The sequence below is a fragment of the Opisthorchis viverrini genome (genome assembly GCF_000715545.1).
Source record: "Opisthorchis viverrini unplaced genomic scaffold opera_v5_149, whole genome shotgun sequence".
Lineage (NCBI taxonomy): Eukaryota > Metazoa > Platyhelminthes > Trematoda > Opisthorchiida > Opisthorchiidae > Opisthorchis > Opisthorchis viverrini.
The window spans coordinates 887,896-904,450 of NW_008751804.1; the positions used below are offsets into that span (position 1 = coordinate 887,896).

At 46.8% G+C, this 16,555-nt stretch overlaps 1 protein-coding gene across 1 annotated transcript in view; it reads right to left on the reverse strand.

The window, feature by feature from the left end:
* Positions 1-11,715, reverse strand: part of T265_14147 (hypothetical protein) — a gene marked incomplete at both ends in the record, with an annotated part of 96,340 nt that extends 84,625 nt beyond the window's left edge. The window contains 2 exons of the mRNA XM_009172216.1: positions 246-351; positions 11,392-11,715. Coding sequence (XP_009170480.1) covers positions 246-351; positions 11,392-11,715 — 430 coding nt within the window. The remainder of the gene's footprint in view (positions 1-245; positions 352-11,391) is intronic.
* Positions 11,716-16,555: the final 4,840 nt, after the last annotated feature.

The window sequence follows — 16,555 nt, forward strand, 5'->3', positions numbered from 1 at the left end:
AGCGGTTTCAATAGTCGTGCTGTCGTTACTAGTGACGATGCGTAGAAAAGGTAAGTCGATACCGCTCGTTTGTTGGTTCATTTTCTGAGCGTCGCAACTGGGCTGCAAACGAGGAAGACACCCTCAATGTTCTCAATGTTTTAGTTAAACTTCCTCCTAGGTGGTGACGAAACGTTCACAATCCTACCTCATAAAAACAGAATAACCAAAGCAATGGACCGTACAGATCTTATGGGGAATATTACCTTGTTCCACTAAGGAAGAAATCGTCGCCAACGTTCCATTCGCTAGCTTGCGGCATTCATGGGCGGCCTCAAACCGTGAGAGCCGATCTTCAGGACTGGACTTAGGCTAAAGAAGGATCAAATAAAATTGGGATTCAGGAGTTTTAAATGACTGCTCCGGTCTAGAGTAGGCCACAAAAGTATAGATTAATTGAAAAAGCGAATGTGCCATACTTGTTCGGCTACCGGAAGCAAATGACGAACTGCCACATACCACTGTTACCATGCTGCCTGAAAACTAACAGCCGTACAATTAGTATTCAAGATAATGATGTGTTCATGAAGTGTCGACGTTTTCTTGATCGACAAGTCATGTAGGGGACCATCAGCTACGAATTTAGCGAGCCCTTATTTCCTTCTACCAGATTGGAGAAATAAAACGAGGGCATCATTCTGTTGGACTTTTGCACAAATCGGTTAAAAAAATCAGAAGTTTGGCAGGTAAAATCAAACTTAGACAGAAGGAAACAAGGCAGGACTAGCAAAGAAATATTCCACTACTGCCACTATACGAGAGGACCGCATTACTCAAGAAGAATATTCCTAAACAAACTGTGTTGTCTACCCAGTCCAAGCAGTTGTGAGATAAAGGTTCTGGCGCTTCTGCTGTTATATCTAGAATGACTTGAACCTGTAAAGATCTCTTTCTGGGCTGTTTCCGTAAACTAGGCATTGAATCCATTCTAAGCAATGCGCAATAGCATTAATTGTGGCTGTTATTGTCTACTTGGGCCAGTTAAGTAACAGACCAAGGTAACCCGACGCTCCAAATTCAACAGATGAAATTACCAAGAAACAGGCCCCATTGACTAGATGATATGGAGGTGGACATCCAGAAGAACCCTTGCTGACGTCGGTCGACGGAGTTTTTGTTTGCGCATCACTTCCACATAAAAACCATAGCTTCGTATCACAACGTTCCGGCGTCCATGTGTACAGATCGGCTGCGGCTGAAAACAGAGGTTATAATTGGATTGAACCAACCAGCCAATGCCAAAAATCAATCGACAGAAGACAACAGCAATCAAACTTTGAAGAAACGGACCAAATATCAAGGTTACAAGAATTTCAGGCACCCCAGAGGACCACGTATTCTAATTAGCCTTAACGGACCTGAGAATCAGTATTCCCCAATAAATCGAAGCGCAGTTACCAATAAGCACACAAGAAACAATGGGCACAAAACACTAGAATACACTTAGTCTATATTATATTATACATCTCTATACATCTGATATTTAATGCAGTTAGACAGCTGCTGATTGACCATTACATCAGAAGACAGCCAAGAGGAATAGCGAGGTTCCGCAATCGACCCCTTTTTGACCGTTTTGGAACCCCTTGTGTAGTAACTGATGCACCAGCTAATCTCATAATAGTAATTATTGGGAGATAAATGTCATATGGTCAAAGAGTAAATATGCGCACTTCCAAACGACACATCCGACGGACCCAGGACAAGTCGACAGCACATTCCAAGGAGTTAAGAGGGATAACTTACACGTGTTCTGCAACCCCAGCCGGAAACAGTGTTTATACTTGAAAACGGTGATATGTTACATCCTGCTGTATCATTTCACAGGAGGAACTGCAGGGACTTAAGGAGTACCAAATAGTTCAGCTGTAGCACCCTTTCGGTGCTTAGCTGCCATGCCGCACAAAGGAAGTACGAGGACTGGGATATTGCCAGATCACCCAAGCCTAGACAGGGGAAGTCGAGAGGCAAAGGTCAGGTTCGAAGCGACCTTCCGGTCAGTAATTCGCGCTCCAACCACTTTGTCCATCTCGCCCCCAAGCACAGGCATGTGTTCTTGTAGACCGATATTTCCACAGAAAAAGCATGTTATGAGAGGGAACAAAAAATGATAAGAACTGTCATTTCATAGGCAAATCAGAAGATTGATTTTTCTAACAGCCTTCCGGACCGATCAAGTGGCGATAAAGGCGATCAAAAAAATATGTCGGTCGGCGAGATATGAAGGCTTTATCCAGTTCCATTTCCTAGAGGATGGCGACGACACAAAATAAATTAGTGGTTAGACATGCCTTGCCACATCCAAACTCTGTTTAACCGTGAGCCGCACTCATTGCTGACAGTGAAATGAATCAGTTGACTAAGTGTGCTAATAGCACGTTCTGAATAATCATCTTCACTAGACGGGTACCTCTGCCCTTCGCGCCAACGGCGGTGCTCTGTCGTTCATAGGTCGGTTCCCCACCACGAATGGGAAAACCATAGCAACAAAAACCAATGGATAATACATGGCATGTTTAAAAGTAGTCACAACTGAGAGGGAGAAACTGGATCAAATAATTGAAGATCATCTGCCAAATATCATCCTCGTCGGCCTAAACATCAATACAACTAAGATAAACAGGCGCTGAGCCGCCATTTAACAATAAACAAAGGATTCCCTAATAGCGATAACAAAAAGAAGCGGTGAAAATTTGTACAAAAATATCTTCAGGGGAAAGGCCAGGCGCAAAATAGATAGTGGTAAAAAATTTCACAGTAAACATAGGAGATCCGCGTTCCAGCAAGGCACTGTCCGCACAACGGCTTTCGCCATGTTTACTAGCCATAACTGGCGCGAAATTCGTATAACAAACTGAGGGCTTCACTTGAAGTGTCCATACAACGAGCTCGTCAAGGGACGGAGTATGCGCCGCGTCGTGTGGAAATCCTAGTCACATGGGAGAAGGATGGTGCAAAGATCTCGTAACACTTGCTTCAAAGGTATCCACTTTCATTCCCCATTGCTATGTCAGCGTTTGACCTGCGAATCTTTGTTCAGCAACCGAAAGCCAGAAGAGTCAAACTTGTGTTTGAGCTTATAAAATTACATTCAATCTGACTTTCCTACTATCTGAGCAGTGAATGTGGAAGCGACGCCACGTACCACTGTCACCTATCAAAAGTATACACTTCGGTTTGTTTGATTCTTCGGGTAGATACTCGTGGCCGTCTAGGATTCAACTACGAGCCGCATCTTTTTTGTGATGAACAGATTTAGATCGATGGCGCACACAAAAAAGCACCAGCACGAACAAGCGTTGATGAAACTATCCGTCCTCACGTTGCTCGTAGTTCAGATATCAGGTGGGGAGTGCTCTACGTGTAAAACGGCCTTTCATAAACACATTGGAATAGCATTTTCCGATTCGGCTCAGTCAAATAAATCTGACTGAGCTTCGAAATTGAATCAACGAAAATCCAGGGGGAAATATGCACAATAATAGTTTGCCATCAAGAAAATGGGATACACTCGTATGAGACAACCGTCAACACATCGTGGTCAGTACAACACGCGAAGGCTATAAAGGGATGCCCGTAAACTAGTACCATCAATCTGCACTCAACTTCCTGACATCTGGCGTTCGATGAGGAGTTGTACACCATTTCAGCTGAGCGTATTACTTTGATATTTTACTGCACCCATGGAATAAAGAATGCTAGGCTTCCGATGTTATGTCTTTGGTAAACAGTTTAAAACAATAAACTTAGAAAGGCATAAGGTCATAAGTAGCATGAGACTGAACAAAATTAGGGGAGTTGACCCACAGTGCCTTAATTGTATGGTCTGGTAGAGAGTATATCGTTCATAAATGTTGAAACAACACTAAGTGAATGGTTGACTAAGGATTTAACAGTACATCACATTGCGCAGCGAAAGCATGAAAGTAACCGAAATAATGACTTGATATTCTATCAGGTTTCCGCAAAAGTCTGCGTACAAAACAGGAGATAGCGTCCAGCAGTGGTTGAAGAGTGAAATCGAATCCAGATATCAACTAACAATGTTGTCTAACTCATGCCGTCCGCCTTCGAATGCGGTTTTTCTCGCGCTTTGTCATGTACACAGCCTTATGTGATTGTGACGCATAGGTCGTAAACGCATGAATGTGGGAGGAACTTATGGGTTGGCCCAGTAGCATAACAGCTTAATAGTGTCTGGATGACGAGCATGAAACGAACGTTATAAACTCTTGAACAAACGTATTTATTACTGCATCAAGCAGGATGCACAGATCTAGACTAAGAAAGAGACTTTCGAACCAAAAAACCCAGCCGACCTACAAAAAAGTGACCGAGAATTATATAAACGAAAATATTTTCTCGTTCGGTGGAGAGATAGGTGGGACTGCGTCAAACTCCTTGATTCATGAGGGTAAAAAAAAGTTGCAAGTTTAGGACATACCGTGCACCGTGAAACAATTCCCCGATCCATGGGAGGAAGGCGAAGAGAAGTAGGTATTGGCCACTGCCTGATATCCCGAAAACCATCGGTAGTGGTCAAACGCGGAATACAGACCAAACCATAGTTTGACAGACGGTCCAACAAACTAAAAGAGGATGAAGGAGTATTCAAATGTGATATGCTCTTAAAGTGTGACTCACAGACGATTCACTGAATACGAGGCGTAAAACTGCCCTGGTATATCGTGGGCGACCGTTGGGTGCTGGCCACCAACGTCTGCACGTTCACCAGCCCTGTATACAAATCTTTTTTTCAAGAAAATGCAGAAGTGATGAGCGGAAACCATTCTGGCGCTTACTGCTTATGGTCTGCTGAAAAGTAGGAATGATTCTCCATTGGTTCAAAGCCCAAGTAATTCTTTCAAATATCAGGTTCCATCCACCGGCGCTTACCGTACCACTTCGAATTCAAGACGAATTCCAGTAACCTCTAATGCCGAAGGGCGACTGCAGTCGACTCAGTCTCGTCCACCGCCATCTTGAAACACTGTAAAGAATGGTGTTTAAAACATCCACTGCCTCTTCATATATATGTAACCTATCCATGGTGTCGGCATGTCGTCTTACCTACCGCATACCAGGGGGGTTTTGTTTTCGGTTTGTTCGCCGAACGACTGTAAGGTTGTTCGGTTGAGGCAAACGCACATGGACAGCATTAAGCTGCTGCGAATCGTCAGTACACTGTACCGCATCCGGATCAGTGGTAGGCCCCACAATTCCTGTGCACAACTTAAAAGAAGCAAGATTCACCATCTTTGTCTAGATCCAAACCCTTGTTAACTAGGAGAAGTCCCGACCTACCGATGTGTGTCATGAAGGCGGCGAAAACCAGCTGGACTATAGCAGCTGCTATTCAGTTTCTTAGGATTCAACCATTCCAGTAACAGTAACAAACAGCAGTTCGACGAAGCACAGCGAGTCTCCATAATGCGAAAAATAGCACTAAGTGCCGGGCCGGAGGTAAAGTAGTGCTGTCCTCTGCAACAAGAGTGTAATGAAATTGACGTGTTCGCCTAAGGATCCAGCGTCCCCATATTAATGGCAACAGCAATGCTGCCTTCCCCTAAGGCCCAAAGGCTGAAGAAAGTGGGCATTACAAATATCGTACACCAATCACCGAATGACTGACCTTGGCCGACGACTTGCTATACAATACAGCAAAAAACTGGCCAAAAGCCCGACGCGGCTCAAAACATTCACTGTACATAACGGTATTAACAGTCTGATATCTGCACCTTAATCCCTGAGTGCTCGGAGTAAGGCAGTCCCCCCCCCGCGGCTCTGGTCCACCTGGGGAAAAAATACTGTCAAACAACTAGGGAGAATCATTAACAGCGCCCACTTTCAAAAACAGAAGGATCAATTCGACACATCGCAACGAGACCACGGCGTCCTTCGCCGCGTATGGTGACCCATGAACCACTGACTCGAGAGCAGCAAGCAGGAGGGGTAGTGTCGGCCGAACCTTCACACTCCGTCAGATATTATAACAACACCACACGTATAAGGGACTCACAATTCTAGTATTCCTGAATATCCAAGGTGACCAGCATGTTCACCTTAACATACTCAGCAAGAAATGCTCTAGAAGTTTGTGAGTATGTGTACATTGCATTCTGAGACTTACGGACGTACGAGTTTAGTTGAAGGTCTTCAGAGGCTTCTGTCCAAAAGGATACCCTATATCACCATTCACATTCAACGACGTGATCGACGAAATAATGAGACCCAGTCGGTTTTGTATAGCTGCTGACAAAAACCTTGTTAATCTGGCATATGCATATGTTATCGTTTTTGTCTTCATGAAGGAGAAAGCACAGATGTTTTGGGTGAACTAACCAGTTAGCCCGTCCTTTGGCATGTGCTTTGAACCAACAAAGCGGGAGGTCTAGCTCCTGGACGTGCTGTTCCCGAAAACGAAACTTGGAATCCAAGGATGCATCCGAGGTTATAGGGCATTTTACACATCTTTGAAGTTGTGCAGTTTTCAGCTGTGGAGTGGCAGATGAATTTCATGAACGAATCTCTAAGGGACGAGTCGCGTTTGCTAATTTGAGATACCTATAGCGTAATATCCCTAAATCTCAAGGGGCGTGTTCTGTTGTGGCCCTGCGAGGCCGTCAGGAAGAGACTGGACCTTACCGAGGGGGGGGGCGGTTTGCTCACCTCTGCGACCCATTGAGGTATACTGCGGGGCGTCCCCGCGACGCCTAAAGTCTCTCATACCAAATTGGTCGATGGTTAGAGGTCTGACAAACAGTCTCCTGGCCCTCCAGGTTCGGGATTGGGACATTCGGCGACTGTTCCCGTAAAAATGGCAACGTACTTGCATTTCCAGCCAAACACCCCTGACGTGCGGTTAGGCTTTTGAGATGCAGGATTTGGTTGAGGACCCCAATCGTCCCCCAACAGTATCCCAGCCCACGTACAACCATGACATTTAGAACTAACAATACTCTCATGCCACATCGGCCGTCGCGTGCTGCCATCAGCCGGGTCGCCTTACTTGCTGCATACAGCAGGGCGGGTAAGAGAGAAGATGCTACTGCTGACACGTTCCTTCTTCCTCTTTCACATATTTTTTCTTTCCCCGCTCCCCACCCCACTAATAACCCTCTCCTGGTAGGCCCAGCACTTAAGACTGACGACTCCGTTCGTCATGCATCGGTTTTGCGCGTAACATGAGGTCACATGGCGCCGACATCCACAGGTATCCCCAAATCAATCTTCATGCCTCGACACCCAGTCGCACTCTGAAGCAAGCAGGACAACAAGGTGCTCCAATACACACACTGGACTCGCTTGGTATTGATGTGTGCTGTGTCTCCGAAACGAGAATTCAAGATGCAAGCACAGTGATTGAGCTAACTGCTCCGTCAGTCTCCATTCGGTTCCGGCTGCGCACTTGTGGTGATGCACAGGCTACTGCGGTGGGATGTGCAGAGGTTGGTACCATCCTAGGTCACCCGGCGGAACTATCCTTGCTTGATTGGACACCTGTTGACAGTCGCCTCTGTGCGGTTCGCCTGGCAACGTCTCACAAGCGGGAAGCTGATCGCTGTCTGTTTATCGTGTCTGCCTACGACCCCAACTGACTGTATCTCCAACGCCTTGAATGCTCTTTTGCGGCGAGCTAAAAACTCAGATATCGGGGTGGTCGAAGGTATGAATGCACAAGTGGACAGGCTTAGCGTATCTGGAACTCAGTTAGCAGGTCGACATGGATTAGACTCGGTACGTGCATACATTGGAGAACGACTGCTTCAGCTGTGTGCTGATCGCGGGCTGTTTTTATGCAGTAATAACTTCCGAAATAGCCGAAGTCGTCTGGCCACATGGTATCCTCCGACGATACACTGGCCACAAATTCAAATCGATCACATTGCCATTAGCTACCGATGGTGCGGATTAATAGATGATCGCCGATCGTTTTGAAGCACATTTGTGGATTCTGACCACGCACTTCTCCGGAGACGCTTCTCCCTACGTTTCCCTGAGCTGCATGAGGTGCGAACAAAGCGCCTGGCAACTGAGAGACTGGCAGATCCGGATGTTAGACGAAATTACCAGAACTGTCTTCTAGAGTCTCTTCCGAATGCTCCACTGCCACATGTGAACGCATACTAGGACGAGAATGCCACCTCTTTACATTGTGCTGGGAATTCTGCTTGTGGTACGGCACCACCAGGCGCACTAAAGCACTGGATATCAGACCGAATGGTGGCACTGCTTAAATTTCGGAGAAATATTCCAGCCAGTCCCGAACATAACCCGATTTATTATTATTATCATTATTCATCGGAATCAAGTTGTGTGTCTCACAAGGAACGGCAGTCTTGAACTGTTGCTCTCCACTGGTGAATCTGTTTGTCTGTGCCAATGCTCCCTCAGTTTACTCAACAGGCTCTGTTCGTTAGCATTACACCTGATACGATTACTCGGTTTGCCGGAGGCAACATATAAGTTGTACATTATTAACTTCTTACAGATCTATGAATCCTATTTGGAAGCAGTATACCTTGGAGAACTGACCCGTTGTCTCCTGGGTCCCGTTGATGGACGATGCGCGTACAGGGCCATTTTGCACCAGGGTAATCATATGGGACCCGGTATCGGAACATTATTTTCATTTTCAGGCAAACACGTGAATCATAAGGCTGTTACTCGATTCTCATAGTGGAATAAACAAGAAGTTATGTCAGTGGTGCGCTGCCTCTAGCCAACCGGTACTTCTGCCGTGCGACTTGACCAATCGGCTCACGTGGATGGGCCCAGGGAGCCTCCGGAGAGGTAAACATCATCATCATCGTCATCATCATCGAAGACAGCAACATCAGTGTTGGTACTGATGCCTCACAATCATAAGGTCCGTCTAGTTATATATATATATATATATATAATAAAAGCCCTAGAGTAAAAAGTAGAGAAAGAGAATGGGTGAGGGGGGACCTAGTTCTGGCCTATGTCAAGCATACTGAGGTGCCTAAACCTCCAACCCCTCAAGCAGACAAGCTGGAAAGAAACTGACACCAAGAACGCCACTGACATCGATTAGCCGCCATTTCTTGCGACGTCTCCAGCCAAGCACGGACGGGGTCACGGGGACCTCATTCTGGAAGGCGTACAACACCAACAAGACCCAAACTCTTCGTTATCTCTTTCACGCCTTTCTGTCAAGTCATGTGCTGTCCACCTCGCGGTTTGCGCCATTCTGAAGGAGGCACGGAAAACAACACTCATCTCGGTAGACGGTGTTTCGGCCTGTATAGCACATGACCAAGCCATCGTAGTCGGTGGTGCTGGATGTTCCCGTGGATTGAAGTACCTGCAGCACAACCAAATACCCATTTTCTAATCACCTCATTACTAACACACTGATACCATCCAAAACCAGCCGAGCTTCAGAGGCATCGGTAACCGGAAACCTGAAGACGCCTCACATCACCTGTCTGCAGACGCCATGTCACGCACCCATACAACAACACAGCCCTTACGGTAGCCTGGTACACACTACCCTTAAGATCTAGTGAGATGCCTTTTTGACGCCACAAGTGACGCAAATTAACCAACGCGATTCGAGCCTCTGAAATTCTTGCACTGACTGTATCAGATGCACTTCCGTCAGAGCTAATATAGCTACCAAGGTACGCAAAGTTTTTCACAATCTCACGTGATTCTCTTTGAATTGTATGGGATATGTTCGGAGACTGCATGTTCTGAAGCATGACTTTGCACTTTGAAGATGCAAGGTGCATGACAAAAGATGGAATGATGGTGGTCAGTCTATTCAACAGAGCTTGTGCTTCGCTTCGGCCTTCAAAGATGAGGGCGATGTCATCTGCGTACTCCAGATCGACAATGTTCTCATCAGCAACAATTTGAACACCGGGGTTTTGAAGACCATCCAGGGTTCGCCTCATTATTTCATCAATGACGAAGTTGAACGAGGATGGGGAGAGTGGACATCCTTGTCTATCACCACTTTTGTACGGAAGCTTTTGGAGAGCTCACCATACATTCTCACTCCCCTAGAAGTATGCGAATATAAGGATCGGATTATGTTTACAAACTTCTGGGGCATACTCTGTTGAGCAAGTGTGGTTAACAGCAGTGACCGATCGAAAGAAGCAAACGCACCCTTGAAATCAAAGAATACCAAGATTATGAGTCGTCTGTACATGTGGGGTTGCTCTAACACCTGACGGAGTGTGAAGATGTGGTCAACACAGCCTCTACTTGGTCGAAATCCCGCTTGATTCTTACAAGTTTAGCGCGCTACCGTGAGACAAAGAAGAAATACTGACACCGGAGGCCTTCTAACAACAGGAGCCAAATCAACAAATCTGTGGTTACCGAATTTACTGCGGGTACCTTTTTTGAAGATGGGCGGTATTAACGATTCATACCAGTTGTCTGGGACGGTCTCTTTCCTTCAGATAGACCCAAAGAGGCACTGGCTGAGAAATCCGTCAACATCCTTGAACACAGCAGGTGGAGAGTCGTCAGGACCTACAGCAGGATAACCCGTGAGTAGAGAAATACACTCGGACACTTATGAGACTGAAGGCGGCTACACAGTTGCCGTCCACCTTTTTCTTGAAGGCCAGGATTCTGGATTGGAGGTAGCATGTAGCCAGCTGAATTGCTGATCAAAGTACTGTACCCAGCGGTCCAAACGTTCTGCTTTGCCGCATATCAGGGAGCAATTTTGATCTCTGTTTATTCCGCTGACAAGAGGTTTCCGAGGACCAGTCGAATGAATCAAGTAGAACGGCTTGCGCACGTTTCCAGCATTCTTTGCATCTTCCATTTCCTCGGCGTTCCGAGTGCACCAAGCTTCTCGGTTTGTGCGGACATTCGGTTTCACCTGGCGTCGGATGATGCGCTGGGTAGAGTTGTGGCGGCGGGCAGGTGGAATCTGTCGCCGGGTCTCCAGCAAAGACATAGCCCTACCAGAGATCCAATACTTAGGTGAAGTTGATTGGGTTATGTCGCGAAAAGACATTCCGGCTTTGAGTACCGCTTTGGATATCCTTTCCCTGTGGCCGTTTATATTCGACACCGTACCGTCCGGCAGGCATTGGAGAAGTGGGTTCTGACAGTTTCGTTTGACTTATGGGTCCACTAGCTTCTCAATGGCCAAGCGAAGTGTGCGCGTTTTGCGTACACTTGAAAAGCGCAACGAAAAGCAGCAGCAGACAAGTGCATTGTCGGAGTCCACGCTGGTGTTCCAGAAGGAGCGGCAGGCTGTGATCGACCCGCGCCACAGATAACTGACGGCGATTCGTCTCGTGCCTAAACCAAGACGATCATCCAAATCGGGGCCTCAGCAGTGCTTAGGCTACCTACCTGGGCGTTCATGTCATCAGCAACCACAACGATACCTGGGCTTTTAGCCTGATGTAGAAGGGCACCTAAAGCGTAATAGAAACTGTCCTTGGCAGATTCAGAGCTACAGTCAGTTGGGGAATAAGCAGACACAATAAACAACACTCGATGAACCCAACTTCCTCTAGATTCTCTCACCGATGTTGCCAAAGAAACCGCACAGGGACGACTATCATCGGGTATCCAATTAAGCAGAGACGCTTCCACTCGTTCGCTCAAAACAATACCCACCCCAGCATATCCAGTTGCAGCGGCCTCTGCAGCACCAGAAAGGCGCAGCCGAAACCTGGAAGAAAGCAAGGGGGCAGTCAGTTCGACCACAGTACTTGCGTCCTGCGTCCTTGTTTCTGATAGACAACATATATCAATGCAGAGAGAATCCAGCGTACGGGCAAGAGCCACCTGTTGACATGCTTGCTTCAGTGTGCGAACATTGAAGGTGGCTAAGTAGTTAGGCTTTCGGGGTTTGAAAACAGACTTCGAAGTGTTTAGGGTTGACTGAGCTCGGACATACAGAAGCTGCAGCTGAGTGTGATGCAGGGCGAGCAAAACGGTCAGCCGTAGAGCTTAGGACTGCGGAGAAAGTATTCAAATTTGGGTGATGGAGGGTGGAAGACGGAAAACGTGGAAATGCAAGAGAAGCATCCACAGTTGCCTATTTTCTCTTACCCGCCCTGCTGTACGTAGCAACTGAGGCGACCCGGCTGATGGCACCACGCGACGGCCGATGTGGCATGAGAGTATTGTTAATTCTAAGCGTTACGATTGTACGTGCGCTGGGATAGTCGGAGCGCCCGCACCTAGACAGGACGATTGGGGTCCTCAACCAAATCCTGCATCTCAAAAGCCTAACCGCACGTCAGGGGTGTTTGGCTGGAAATGCAAGTATTGCCATTTTTACGGAACAAGCCGCCACATGTCCCGATCCCCAACCCGGAGAGCGAGACTGTGTTTGTCAGACTTCTACCCATGGACCAATCTGGTATGACAGAAATAAGGGGCGAGATAGATCAAGTAGTTAGAGCGCGGATTTACTGACCGGAAGTTCCGTGGTTCGAACCCGACCTCTGCCTCGCGACCTTTCCTGTCTAGGCTTGGGCGACCTGACAGTACCCCAGCCCTCCTGCCTCATTCGTGTGGCATGGCAGCTAGGCACGAAGGGGTGCTACAGCTGAACAATTCTGGTATGACAGATTCCATGAGTATTGAGCGGAACCCCTCCTCCTATAGCTTAATGGGTTGCCGAGGCACCGAACCGCTACAACAGCGCTAAGATACAGTCTCTCCGTGACCGAGTTATGACGAGTCATCGCCTCTGAGTCCCGGACAGCGATTGAGTGAAACGTGAAAGAGATTAGTTCGTCTTTGGCGTTTTAAGATCCATGACCACGCTTAGGGGACTTTTACGTATCTTTTACAGGCGCAGCACACACCAATTTTAGGGACGTGTAAGGTCTGCGCAAGCCGAAACCGTTTGCCAATTTGATATAGAGTACTGCCGTTGGAAGCTCTTGTGTAAGATGAACATCGTAGAATTAGTAGTTACTTGGGCCGCAGAGGGTATAAGGCAAATCGGCCAGTTGACTGACAATCAAAACGACAAAGCACCGTTTACCAGTATGGTGGAGAGCGGTTAGGGAGGCATATCAGTTGGCAAAGAAACGTGCGAGGAAACGATATCCCCTATTTGCACGGGCCGAAAGAGCCTTGATTAGGGTACCCCATCTTGAGCCTTTGAGTCAAAAGTCTAACCCTCAAGACATTGGGAGAAGGCAGGGTTTTGTTCAAGGACCATGCTCCCAGCCCCTGGATCAAAAGTCTGAACCGAGAGGCAGCTATTGTTAGGATGATCTCGAGAGACCCTGTCTGCAGCCAATGGCTCAAAAGCGTGATCACCTTGCATGGCAGGCTGGAGTGGGTCGGAGGCACATGGAGTAAGGACCTACTGCCTGATTTATAATACAGTTACGCTCAGCAGGTACCTTTTGAACATAACGGGACTCTACTACTAAAAGTATTCCGTCCGTGTTGAATAATGCCCGGCGTTCGAAGTCAACCACTGGGCGGTGGTTTTTGGAGTCGACCATTTCCAATTCATCCCACATCGGGTAAATGTGGTGTCGATGTTCCCATAAGTACCAACATGCTGGTCACATGAAACTGCATTAACACTTACTGCAGAGTACAGAAGGATTTTACTTCGACTAAGACTTCTCGCGCTCAGGACCCTCGCCCAAGGTGGGACACCTCAACCAACACACTTCGAACTGGACAACTGGGAAGTATCATTCGCCTTTGCAGCTCTTCGCTGACCTACCCACGTCACACCACTTTTCCACTCGAATGATGTACCGATCTGCCATTAGTCGGTGTATAAACTATCGCCCGGAAAAAATCTAAGTAATTCTTGGTAACCCCGAAAATCTGACCCACTTTGCAGCCTTCAATATCCGTACTCTGTCAAGTCGGGCAACACGCGTCTCTTGCCAAAACCATGCTTCCCATCTCTGTTGATGTATGATGTGTCTCTGAAGCACACATACAAGACTCCACTTCGGTCGCACATCTAAAGCCGTTTAGGATGAGCTCAGCTGTTCCACATTTCACTCCTTGGGCAGCTGGGGATCCTGATGCAATGGCTTGTGGTATCTCCGGTGTGAGAGCTGCACTCAACATCACAGATGAAAACGCTTTACTGGAGTGGACCCCAGTAAAGTTTGCACTGCAAGGTCGTCTGGTTTAACTACGATCGATGCGGGTCGATGCGGTAAATGGTATTCATCTCTCGTATCAGTAAACCTAATGACAGAACGCGATTCTGAATCTGGTGGATGGATTTTTTGAGGTCTGTTGCGACTGTGATAAAGCAGAACAGATGCAGTCATCCTAAGGTTGATTATAACGCCCAATTTAGATGCCTGAGGGAGACCGACAATTCACTTTCGCCTCCACCCAAATCAATGACATAAAAACATTTTAGATGATACACTTGGATATGCCTCGATCCGACCAATCAGGTGAATGAGAAAGTGTTCCCCCAGTGCAGCAGGGTCGCAGGATGTCAAATAGTTCACTGCAGTCCGACTTAGGACAATTGTAGAATTTTATCCTTCAATTTCGTGACGAAAATGAGACCGGTTGATGCTATTACCACAACCTCGTAAACAATTTCTCGTTAGTTCGTCCCATACAAATTGGACCTGCACGATAAATACCTCATTTTCGACTGTACAGTTATACATTGTCGCTGAATGGCGCTTTAGGTATCACTGATTTGTGTAAAAAACAAGCTCATCACATGCACGTCGAGACCGTAAAAGCCACCAGGGATTATATTTTAAAAAAACAATACACCTTGGGCAAAGACGAAGTGCGACTAGAACAAGAACTTAAAAACGCTGTTGCAGTGCATATGAACCAAATTAAGGTTCTATTTGTTGTTGAAATCCTACGAGCCCTTCATGAACTCCCCATAAGCGACAAATATGAAAAATCGAAAAGTTGTGGTATTGACGACATTCAATAAGACCACTCACCCGAGCAAGAGTATTTGATATGAATGTTTGCTCCGCTTTATTGGAAATAGTTAGTAAACTTCGCCCGATACGCTTGCAAGAGGTCTCAGCATCCACGACTGATTTGTTCAGTTTATTAATGGTGAAACAGAAGTTGGAAAAACAGTACTCTGAAGAACTTATTTTGACTAGAGAAAAGCTACCTTGATCTTGAGCGTTACTTCGAAGAACTAGTAGTAAGGTTGTCAGTATGTAAACACAACAATGCGCCAGCATCGCATTCCAGAGTGGCGCGGAACACCGGTGACCCTCGGACTGCCCATTGAGTTGATCAACTTAAACAATAGACGGTTCACATATTGGTAAAGCGGATCTGGAATTTTCGCAAATAGTTAAAGGTCAAGTTTATTCCAGTCGTTCTATTCGTTCTATTTTATTTGGGAGGGACAAACGCGGTTGAAATCCAATCTTCAATCTTTCAGCCTTGGGCGGCGCTCAGTACTCGCACAGAAGCCTCGGGAGAGTGATTCAAAAGGTGTTTCTCAGATACGCGTGGACGTTTACGAGGGTGTAAACGTTTATTTATCCTGCTCTGAAAATCCTCAGGCATTTCGTTTCTGCTTCACATAAATCATGTGATACCACCGTAAACTAGGAGGCCGTGCAAATCTATCACAAAACATTGTTGAACGGTATATGTCTGCATTGGCAAGTGGGCGAATTTGGAGACTGAAAAGAGTCGCAATCGATCCATAGCTCGAAATCTCCGACGCCTGAGGTAAACATGACACCATTTTCAACAGATATTCAGTAAAAGGGTGATAACAAGTTTGGAAATGCTATCACATATCCCTGTCCAAGAACGGTCTATCTTCTCCGATTCAACCATCAGGTGTACCACGGCCAAGTCAGATGCCAACCGAATTATCCACCGTTCTCAAAATGAGTTGATCTCACCCTCTGTTTGCGCATACCGGAATCGCCCCTCAGAGGCCCGTCCCACGAAAGCGATAGCAGGAAAGCATTGATCCTGATCTTTTCAAGTAACTCTCAGGTGGTATCTCAGCCCTGCGTGACAAGCCATTTTGCTTTAGGGTACATTGACATTCAGCAACCCCGACGTCTAGGAGACAAGGAGCTGTCTTGCTCAGTTTACTGCTTCCAGCTAGGGCACCCTGTCCGCGTGGTCGCCAACCTGACTGTCTCCCTCCAAATCCCCTGCTTGAACTTCGCTTTTTAGGATCCCCTGTTCTTCAACTCGACATCGATCAAAATCAACCTCAGTCTTGAGAAACTCAGTCGTACTACACCTGACCCTCGACTAAATACACATCAGATCCGAGAATCCTTTTCTTATATTAACATTCTGACACTCGTTCCCGAGCCAATCCACGCTGAGAAGGATTTCAAGCTCACTTCAACCCCCACAGCCGTGGTAGCATCTACGAGGAGCAGTCCCCATGGTCTCGTCCTAAAACTTCTCAGGCCTGTATCTTGTAATCCAAGAAATTGTCTCTGAGCCCGAACTCAGTCTTCTACAACCTAGCAAGAGACCCATCCCAGAAATTCGGTCAAACATCCAAGCTCATCCACCTCATGCTCATTCTAGC